General features: G+C 47.3%; 1 protein-coding gene and 1 long non-coding RNA gene across 2 annotated transcripts; one reads left to right on the top strand and one right to left on the bottom strand.

Moving 5' to 3' along the window:
- The first annotated feature begins 606 nt into the window (after nucleotides 1–606).
- LOC109743112 (uncharacterized) lies at nucleotides 607–1818 on the top strand. Its single transcript, XM_020302195.1, has 2 exons — nucleotides 607–1199; nucleotides 1287–1818. Exons 1-2 carry the CDS (start codon nucleotides 607–609, stop codon nucleotides 1816–1818), a joined length of 1125 nt encoding a protein of 374 aa, XP_020157784.1.
- Nucleotides 1819–4353: 2535 nt separating this feature from the next.
- LOC141026466 (uncharacterized) lies at nucleotides 4354–5872 on the bottom strand. Its single transcript, XR_012188663.1, has 2 exons — nucleotides 4681–5872; nucleotides 4354–4580 (listed from the first exon to the last, which is right to left on the bottom strand). It is a non-coding gene; the product is annotated as an uncharacterized lncRNA (long non-coding RNA).
- Between the last annotated feature and the right edge of the window lie 5212 nt (nucleotides 5873–11084).

Genomic DNA, 11084 nt, shown 5'->3' with positions numbered 1-11084 from the left:
TTAGTAGCCCGACGGCAGCAGATTTGGCTTCCTTTCCCGACAATAGTGGCGGATTACGTCACTTCTAGATCCAGGTCGGCGCGAGCAACATCCTCGGTCGACATGCCACATCGTCAAGCGCAAGCGCATGTTCTGCAGATCTTGTCTTTGGCTCACAATGCCTACAAGGCTTTGGCGTTGGCCTGGAGTTTGGTTTGCTGGTGCTCCATCTCTTCCCTCGGTATGTGTCTCATCGGCGCTGGCGGTCGACGGTGATTTTAGATTTGGTTGTTTGCAGGGTCTTCATTAGACTTGTTTGTAATATTTTCTTACATGGGTCTTTTCCGCAAAGTTATTTAGACATAGATCATGTATGTGTACAATTGTACTTTGTGTTACTGATTACTCTCTCGGTAAAGAAATATAAGAGCATTTAGATCACTATTTCTTGATAGAGTGAGTAATATATGTGTGCGATAAAAAAACTCTTTGTAATAAATAAATACGGGTACAAATAAGACATGTACGGGTGTTTTATCTAAGAAACCCCATCGAAAAAATATAAAAACACAGTCCCCTTCCTTTTTTTTTCTTGGCCCAAGTTGCATCTCATCAAATCACCAAAACATGGATGGTTTCGGGACTCCGCCACCGGCCGCAGCCGCCACCTCAGCCGTTCTCGACGACGACGATCTCCTCGGCGAGATCCTCCTTCGCGTCGCGTTCCCCACCAGCCTCGTCCACGCCGCTCTCGTCTGCAAGCGCTGGCTCGGCCTCGCCTCCGACCCCGTGTTCCTTCACCGCTTCCGCGATCTCCACCCACCCAGACTCCTCGGCTTCTACGTCCGCACAACGGGCAGGAAGCCCCCGCAGTTCGTGCCTGTGCCTCAGCCCCCTGAGCTTGCCGCCGTCGGCCGCAGCCCTAACATTGATTTGGGCACCTTGGGCAGCGACAGCCCACCGAGATCGCTGTACGTGGATTGCTGGAACGACCTCCTCCTCCTCACATCCTTCATGGACACCAACGAACCCAAACGAATTGTGCGCTGCCCCCTGTACCCTGCGAGATATACGACTATCCTCCCACCAGTTCCCGACAGCAGCTTCCATGACGGCTTCACATACGACGAAGGTGAGATCATCCTCGACGGTGGAGGCGATGGCCTGTCCTCCTTCTATCTGGCGCTGGCCTCTAAAGGGCAGCAGACAGCTGTGCATGTGTATGTGTTACAAGACGATATCTGGGCTATCTAAATCTACTTTTCCTTTGTAAGTGAAATCACTGGCATCTCACTACAATTCCCTAGTTTGATTGGTGACGGGAAGGTCTATAATCTGGCCTCCGTGGGCAAGATTGATAAGTTATTTGTGCTAGATCTTGCGTCCTCATCTTTGTCGCTAGTAAACCTCCCAGAAGAGGCGTTGCCGTGGCGTGGCAGGCTGTCGCTTGCAGATCATTCTGGGGTTCATCTGATCAATGTGAAGGACCTTGAAATTCGCATCTGGCTCCACAAGATGGATAGCAATGGCGTCCCCAACTGGTTCCTTGCCAATACCATTTGTTTACGTGAGATTTTTGGTAACCATATGATACCGATTCACATGTTGGTGGATGTGGATGATTATTACTTAGCGGTACATGCAGTTGGGTTCAATGCTGAGTTTCTTTTCATCGAGATAGACGACGTCCTTTACCTTGTTGATATCAAATGCAAGGTGTTAAAGAAGGTTTACGAGATGACACAAGAGGATACATACTTTTATACTGTCAGCCCCTTTATGATGGTTTCGCCTCCTAAATTCCCTGTGATGAAAGAAGGATGTGATCTGAAAGAATAACCCTGCAAGTTTTGCCTCTTTCTAGACTGTCTTGCTGTGGTATCGTTTACATTGTGCATGATGCTACTATATATCTTTTGGATGATTAATAATGTGATTGGTAACTGGCCTCATAAAATCTCTGCGGTAAATGAGGGGTCGAACCAAAAGAATGATCCTGCAAGGTTTACCTCTTCTGATTTCATTTGTACTCTGGTCTAGCTATACCTATTTCCACCATAGCAATAGTTTTGTCTGGTTTACGATGTTTGCCATGTGCACATGCTTATTTCTTGATTGCATTTTATAGGTCAACACACCAGGATAATTCATTGGTGATGTAATGTACAGATATTGGGATAATGAGTTTCCAATCCATATTAGACATTTTATTTTTGCTAGCAGTTTTCGTTCAGATTTAAGTGTAAGCAATATATGTCTATCGTTAACTTTCTAACACCTCGATAAAGAACTCGAATGTTATCCTGTAACTCGAGCTTTAGACCCTCAGATTCTGTCTTGAGTCTCAAGGATAACGTATTGCTATATACGTCAGGATAGGATAGTAGTATGTCAAACATTGTACTTCCTCCGTCCGGAATTACTTGTCACTCAAACGAATGTATCTAGACGTATGATGCTAAATCATCAGTTTGAGCGACAGGGCCCTGAAATAGCCTAACACTAATAGAGAAAATCCACAACGAGCTCAACTCCTGGAGGCTTGTCGGTCTAGCCGGGGCAATGTGCATGCCTCCAGACTAGCTAGAAACATTGCCCTTTAGCTTTCTTTCTTTTACCTTCATTATTTTCTCTTTCACACTTGTAACTCTCAGTGCCATCTATTGGCGCCCTTCTTAATGAATGAAATCAGCACTGGCTGTGTTTCGTCAAAAAAAGTTTAAGCAACAAATAATTCTGGACGGAGGGAGTATTTGATGGGACACCAGTCTACCTTTATAGTCTACAGAGATACATATGTTTTGAGCAGTTCATCGCACATCTTAATTTGCCTGGTGGAATTGAAATCTCCAACTCAGCTGCCAAATTTTCTTCTGGAAAATTCTGGCACTTGCAAGGTCTGAGGAAATACCACCGAAAGTTGTTTGGTATTCCAAATCATTTCCCTCATTTCCTGAAGCTATTGAATTCTAAGCTAGCTAATGCCCACTCTATTTTTATCAGGCAAGTGAAAGTGTTGAACTATGATATCAAGTGCCATAACCCCATAACCGTAGACGTGAGGCTGCGATAGTACCAAATTGACGTTGTCCAACGCTGGCAGTTTGTCACGTGATTGTAGATGACATTCGTTTTACCATTTTGACTTATGAAGTGTTTTAGCCTTTACATCCTTGATTTTGGATTTTGGGTGTACATGTACTGAGGAAGTCCAACGCAGCTATCACATTTGTGCTGATTTCTGCAATGTACTAGATGTACACATGCTCCTCGCGCTGGTCGAAATTCTGAATTCTAGGTTGTTATTGCTCACTCCAGGTTTAATGTTCCATATAGTTTCTGGGTTGTGTGTTCAAATTCGATTGTTTGATGAAGCCGCAAATAAACATTTACTCCAAGTCATGATCGATCTGTTACTTCCTGATCCGTGCACTCAGACACTTCTTATTTTTACCTTAAATATGGGTGTATGATGAAGTGGTGTGTTTGTCTTTATGCATACCCCTGGAGGATTAGGGTAAAACTGTTTACGCTTCCTCATTAGCTCCCCTTGGGTATCTCCCGTATGGTATGTTTAGGAATGATTTACATGTCGAGTTATGTAGTATGGTCTACCCGCGTCTCGGCTATTTTGTAACCGGAGACGGAGTACGATCTGGGCTATAGGTTGAAATCTTGATTGACAGTCACGAATGCCGCGCATTACATGTGGCCTGAGATTTGATTCATTCTCTTTGAGTAAAAGGGCAATACTGTGGTCACGGCCAGAGCAACGGTACCATACTGAAACCTCTGTCATGTGAGATTTGATTTATTCTCTGAGTACACCATCTGCCATTTTTGTACGAACAGTGCTGCTCTGATTCCTCTGCAAACCAGAGCAGCCAATTTACCAGTTCATGTACACAGATAGCAGGGACTCTGAAACGTTGGTAAGCTCAGAGGTGGGCTTGTGCAGGGCGCATCTGCCATACTGAAACGTCGGGTCTGAATTTGATCCCGAGGCAGCAACTCGTGCTGGTAAACGGTGGCGGAATTTTCTCGTGCAGGAAACGGTGGTCGAGACAGGTTCAGATCATGCACGGCACACGAAGTCGCTTTCCAATGCTCTGGGCATAGTGGGCTGGGCAAAGCAGATTCAGAGATGCATGCGTCTCTGAATTTTCATCTTCCAAGGCATTCGCATCCCTTGCTGTGCTTATCTCTCCTAATTAGGAAATGTCGCATAAGAATGCAATGCTTATATTCTCTGCGACATCTCCGTCTCCAAGATGTCCTGGATAATCATCGAATCAAAATAATAAAAGATGCCGCCGCAATCTGAGTTGCCGCTGCTGTGTAACGTCGTGTAACGTAGAAACTGAGAACTCTTCATCATGAACGAAAAAGACAAGTCTTTTTCTTTTCTCCCTTTATAAAATAAATATCGTCCAGTGAATTTTCTCGGCCAAGTATGCATTTCAAAGACACTAAACCTTTTAATCAGCAACTACTTTTCTATCATCTCTTTTCATGCTCTTGATGATTCAGTAGCCGTTTTTGTTCCTATGCCGCCTCCGGTCCCAGCTGGGCTTCAGCCTTTTGCATTTGATTCCCCCTTCCTAAAAAAAGGTTAACAATTATTCCTTTTTTCGCAAAGAACATTAATTAAGGACACAAAAAATGATTATTCGATAGTGCTAAAGGAGCTGGAGAACGTACAGACTCCTCAGCTGGGAGCTGGGACCTGCTCAATTTTGCGCTGAGAGAGTACTCCTACCACGTCCACATTGCACTTGTAAGCATCTAATTTTTATGCCCAAAATCCAAGCAAGGGAGGAGTATATGGCGTAATGGGAACTCATCCGATTGCCCAAGATAAGTCGTCTGGAAAGTTCCATCCAAGAGCGATCTGTCCATGACAATGATGTCATGGACATCTCCACCGAAGATCCTAGGTTTTCCTCCGGAGCAGCACGAGTGGGTTGACAGTAGTCCTCCGGAGCAGCACGAGTGGGTTGACAATAGTTACAGGATGATGCCTTCATCAAGGTAACGACGCAGAACGCCGCTATCGCCCGTCATCGGCTCGGTTTTCACCAGCAACTATGTCTCCGCGACTCTCAGCCGGGTCTAGATTACAGATCTCGAGATCCGATCACCCAGCCTCAGGTCGACCACCTCTGATGTAGAAGATGACCACCACCGCCATAATCCTTGTGATGCGATGCGACCCGGAGTGCTTCAGCGAGGCGTTGCTGAATCCGACGAGATGCAACAGTTAACGGCATCCGCCCGCCTAGCCCCGAAGGTCCTAGATCGAGCTCGGGACGCGCCCCGGCCGCCACTGCCGCCATCTCCTACTAATCCCGACGGCTGCAGCCAAGCCCCCCGTCGCGCCCCGGCCGCCGCTGCCCGCCATCCTCGTCGGGAGGGAAATCCAAATAAGGCCGTCGCCCCCTCAGATCTCGGGCCAGAGGAGGTCCGCCGCCGTCGCGCCACAGGGCCTTCGCCCAGCGACGTTGCCGGCGGCGGCGGAAGGAGGGGGGGTGCGCGGGGGTCGGGGGCAGGTTGAGTGGTGGCCGCCCGGTGCGGCCCGGCGGCGGCCGCACGGGGTCGGGAGGGAGCTCTATCTACCATACTGAAACGTCGGGTCTGAATTTGATCCACGAGGCAACAACTCGTGCTGTTAAACTGTGTCTGAAGCTACTGCAAACTGTAGAAACAATACTGAACAAGGCAGAGACTGGTTCAATCCAGACGGTGAGGAGAGTCGCTTTCCAACGCGCTGGATTAGCCAGGCTCGCGTCGCGTGGTTTCGGGCCAAATAATGTTGCCATGCGCCCGCTGGCTTGCTACTCATGCCACAGGACTGGCGGCGACCTGTAGCGTTAGGAGCAAGGACGCTGCTGTCCTGCCACTGCCGGCCCAGCCGCCCAGGGAGGCCATGGAACCAGCCTGAATGAATGAACTACATAATGCGCAAAATAGATTCAGAGATTCGTGTATCTCTGAATTTTCATCTTGCAAGCCATTGGCATCCTATGCAATGCTTATCTCCTAATTAGGAAATATCGCATATGAATGCAATGCTTATATTCTGCGCCTCCATGATGTGCGCCGATAACTATCGCATGAATAAAAGAGGCCGCCGCTGTCCTGTTTTTTTCTTGCCCTCAGTTATTCCGGTCTTCGGGTCGTCGTGTAACGTAGTAACTGAGAGCGCTTCATCGTGAACGAAAAAGACTAGTCTATTTTCTTTTCTCTTTAAGTTAAAGATATTTCCTCCATTGATTTTTCTCAGCCAAGAATGCATTTCGAAGACACTAAACCTTTTAATCAACCAGTACTTTTCTATGGTCTCTTTTCTGCACTTGACGATTCAGTAGCCGTTTATGTCCCTATGCCGCCTCCGGTCCCGGCTTGGGATTCAGCCTTTTCCATTTGATTCTCCATTTCTAAAAGAAGATTTACAATTATTCCTTTTTTCGCAAAGAACGTTACGGACAAAAAAAAATCATTATTCGATAACGCTCCAGTTACTAGAGAACGTATAGGCTCCGTCAGACGTTAGTTGGGACCTGATCAGTTTTGTGCTTTCAGAGTACTCCTACCACGTCCACATTGCACCTGTAAGCATCTGATTTTTGTGCCCAAAATCCAAGCAAGGGGAGGAGTATATGGCGTAATGGGAACTCATCCGATTTCGCAAGATAAGTCGTCTGGAAAGTTCCATCCGAGAGCGATCTGTCGATGACAATAATGGGATATCTTTCTCATCATGGGAAGCAAACCCAAAATCTCCTTCAAAAGAAATGCTGATCGAGATCACGTGAAGAAAGCTTAACAACATGGGGAGGTGGGCCTCTTCCAAGATGTTGGCTGATCAACCAATCATCTGCCCCGGCGGGCTTGTGCTTGGTCCCACCCTGATCGCGTGCGAACAGGAAGAAACTGGCCTAAGAGCATCACTAGCAGATCATGTAAACCACGTTATCGTAAATTTCGTTTACGGGATACTGTAAAACAATTTTGCGGTACTGCAGAAGGCACGGCAGAGTAGATCCTTCATACCACATAGCATAATTTAAATATAGTACATAAAACATAGTTCCTGCCACCATAGTTCGCTGGAAGTTCATCGCACAAACATTAATAGATTAAACCTAATCTAGACTACTCAACCTTCTTAACACGGAGATGAAACTCCCATCGCAGAGTTGGAGAGGATGAAGACGAGGTCGAACTCCTCCTTGGCCACCTCGAGGCGCGCGGTGGTGCCTTCTTGTCCGGCCACGACTACTCCTTCGTCTCGGCGAGCTCGCGCCCCACCTCGTGGAAGTGCTTGGTGGTTGGCCAAAGGATGTCATGGAGACGGTCGAACTCCCTCCACGCCCTTTGGCCGCCGTTGTGGGAGAGGGCGCCACGCTCCCTCGCTTGCACACTGCGCCATTCATCCACCGGGGGGCGGATGGCGAAGCTCCCGGCCTTGTCATCGTGGCAGGCCCACTTGTGTTGCAACGAGCCCCCGCGGCCTCCTCAGCCACCACGCCTGTGTCCCCACCTCTGACATTGAGGCGGTCGAGGAGTGGCCGTGCGCGCGAAAAACGTTGGTCTGAGAGAGAGGGATCTGGCGCCGGAGAGAGAGAGAGAGATTGCGGCGGAGGAGGGTTGGGAATTTACCAGATAGGAACCCTCAAACGCGCCGGATCCAGTAAACATAGTGGAGACACCGGGGTTTTACGAGCAGCACGTATACATTTTACGGGCAGGACCTTTTTTACAGGATCTACTTGGTCCGAATTTTTCACGTATCATGTAAATCAGACGGGATTTTAAGGGCCCACTACTACGGAAAACCTTATACACAGAATTTTACCAGCAGCGTTGTTTAAAAACAAACGCTACTGCTACTTAGCAGTAGCGCGCTGTAGAATACCATGCTACTAATAACTCAGTAGCAGTAGCGCGCTAGGTGAAAAGAGTGCTGCTACTATAATTGCCAGGGCGTTGGCCCCAGACTAGGTATAGTAGTAGCGCCCTTTACATGGACGTGCTACTGCTAATGTACTTAGTAGCAACGCTTTTCTCCAACACTCGCTGCTAGTAAGTATCATCCCCTCTTGCAACTAATTAAGTTTAGTCCCATACTGCTAAGCGAACAGGGTGTTTACCACCTTAAATATGTTACTTCTCAAACTATCACGAGCACTTGGTCTTCATTGAACTGTATGTGTACGATTTGTGGCTGCAATATGAATCTTCACCTGTATTTATACAGGTGAGGATTCATGTTGACTATTTAGATTGTACGCAAAAAGATCAATGATGACCAAAGTATATTTTTGAGGTTTTTATTTACATGTTAGCAGTAGCAGTAACGTTTTTCAGGCAAAAGCGCTACTGCTATTGGGCTTAGCAGTAGCGTACTCCTTGGTCCAGCGCTACCGCAACAGCAAAAGAAAACCCGTGGGCCGGCCCCCCGCACCCTCGTCACTTTTAATCGTCCCTCCGCCCAACGCCGGCAGCTGCGGTTAGGGTTTCTCCTCCACCACCGCCGCCGCAAGTAATGCTCCTCCCCCCTCTCGCCCCCCTCCACTGCACCTCCACCCTCTCGCCGCCCCCTCTGTCGCTGCCTACGAGCTCTGGCCGGGCGCCTTTGGCCGACTGCCCTCGACCCCTCGCCGGCCGCTGTCGCCGCCACCTCTCGTAGGAAAGTCACCGTCCTTCCCCTCGTCAGCACCCCCGACCGAGGTCACCATGCCATCCCCCCTCCTCGTCAGCACCCCCAGAGGGCTGCCCTAGCAAGATGCAGCGAGGGCTTATGAATTTCAGATGGATAGGCAGCAGCGTAGTGAGGTGTAGTTCGTTACCTCTAAAGATTTGGCACGACCTAGCTAGATGCTTCGAAATAAACGCACCCTTTTATTGTTATTTTTTCTATACATGGATAGCTAGATGCTTTTGTTTTTCTGTAATAAGTTATTTTTTTGGCAAAATGTAGGTGCCAATTTAGTTGAAATGCTTTGGTACACTACTGGAATCAGCTTCTTTGCCGTCTGCCATGGCAGACGGCAAAGGCATGGATCACAGACAGCAAAATTCTTTGCCGTCCGCCAGCAGACGGCAAACTGTCCGTCTGAACGCGTGCCAGCAAAGGCCTTCTTTGCCGTCCGCTTCCTGGAAACGGACGGCAAAGGATTGTGTCGTCCGCCATCCGAGGCCAGCAGACGGCAAAGACAACGGACGGCAGTGCGGTGGCGTGAGAGCCGTTAGGGGGTTAACGTCGCTCTTTGCCGTCTGCCAGCGGACGGCAAAGAGTCAAAGCTCTTTGCCGTCCGCTGACAGACGGCAAAGAGCTCAGCTAGGCAGCACTGGGAAGCTGCCACGTGGCCAGCTATGCCGTCTGCCAGCGGACGGCAACGTGATTTGAATCTTTGCCGTCTGCTGGCAGACGGCAAAGTGACCAAATAGGCAGCCAGTGTTCCCAGGTTTTACAGGTAGCTGCCACGTGTCCTCTTTGCCGTCTGCTAGCAGACGGCGAAGCTCTTTGCCGTCTACTAGCGGACGACAAAGAGGCTACATATCCCCTGTTTTTATTTGAATCCATTTAATTTCATAGGAATTCACACACAGATATACATATTTTTTTCACATGCACAGCAGACATATGATGTATCCAACACGAGCTCCATCCATGACAACATACATGCATAATAAGAAACAGAGTTCCATCCATACATATTACAGTAACATCACAAGGTTCATCCAACACATTGTTCCATGCATCCATATAACAAGTTCCACATTTTTCATCGATACAAACGAAAAAAAGAAAAGGGAAACAAGCACTCCATCCATGCAAGCTTCCATATAGTGAATTAAATCTGCAAAATGGGAAACAAGAAAGTTAGAAGAAGAAGAAGACTAGAATCAGAAGGAGAAGAAGAAAATGAAGAAGAAGAAGTAAGCATACTTAGGTAAAATGGAGCTAACCTAGCTAATTATGCCATTTTTGAGTGAACTAAGCATATTATGCCATTTTTGATATAACTTAGAGCTAACTTCATTTTGGAGAAGAAGAAGAAAACTAGAAGAAGAAGAAGACTAGAAGAAGAACTTCTTCTTCTTCTTTTCTTCTTCTTCTTTTCTTCTTCTTCTTCTTTTTCTTCTTCTTCTTTTCTTCCTATTCCTTCTTTTCTTCCTCTTCCTAGATTTTCTTCATCTTATTATGTCATTTGTGGACTAAATAGGCTAAATTATGTCATAAATGGACTAAATAGGCAAAATAAGAAGAAAAATGCCATTTTGACCTAACTAAGCATATTATGCCCTTTTTGATATAACTTAGAGCTAACTTCATTTTGGAGCTAACTTAGAGCTAACATCTTCTTCTTCTTCTTCTTCTTCTTTTCTTCCTATTCCTTCTTTCCTTCCTCTTCCTTGATTTTCTTCATCTTATTATGTCATTTGTGGACTAAATAGGCTAAATTATGTCATAAATGAACTAAACACGCTAAATAAGAAGAAAAATACCGTTGTCACAGAGGTGTAGGAATGGTCGGGGCTGCGCCAGTGCCAGACGGAGGTGAAGGACCGGTCGGGGTTCCGGCATTGGCAGAAGGAGTGGTCGATGCTTGTCAGGAGCTATGCTGCACCAAAGATCATTTCCAATAATGTCTCGTTAGCAAGTTAGCAAACTGAAATGTGAATAGTAGTAAGCAACGACCATTCAAATCAAACTCACCGTGGTCGCTGGAGCAATCTGGGGCATCGGCGGAGGGGCCTGGCCGTTTTTTTCGCACATGGTCTGCACATTTGGTTCTCATGAGTCAGTCATATTAGATAGTAATGCGAACATTACGTGCATGATTGGGCTAATATGCACGAGAAACGTACCACAATGAGCTCGTATAGGGCCCGGTTAGCGCTCTCGTTCCGGTTCCTCTCCTCCTCCAACAGCTTAGCCGTCCTCTCCTCCATCTCCCTCTCCCTCTCCCTCTCCGCCGCCTCCCTTTGTGCCTCCCTTTTTGCCTCCTCCACAAGCACCTTCGTCTTCAATCTCTCTTTCTCAACAACAGCCTGCAACACACCACTCCTCGTTAGCATTGTAATCATCGACGAAC

The sequence above is a fragment of the Aegilops tauschii genome, chromosome 7 (assembly GCF_002575655.3).
Source record: "Aegilops tauschii subsp. strangulata cultivar AL8/78 chromosome 7, Aet v6.0, whole genome shotgun sequence".
NCBI lineage: Eukaryota > Viridiplantae > Streptophyta > Magnoliopsida > Poales > Poaceae > Aegilops > Aegilops tauschii.
The sequence above is the reverse complement of the archived record's forward strand: the minus strand, read 5'-3'. Positions and strand labels throughout refer to the sequence as shown.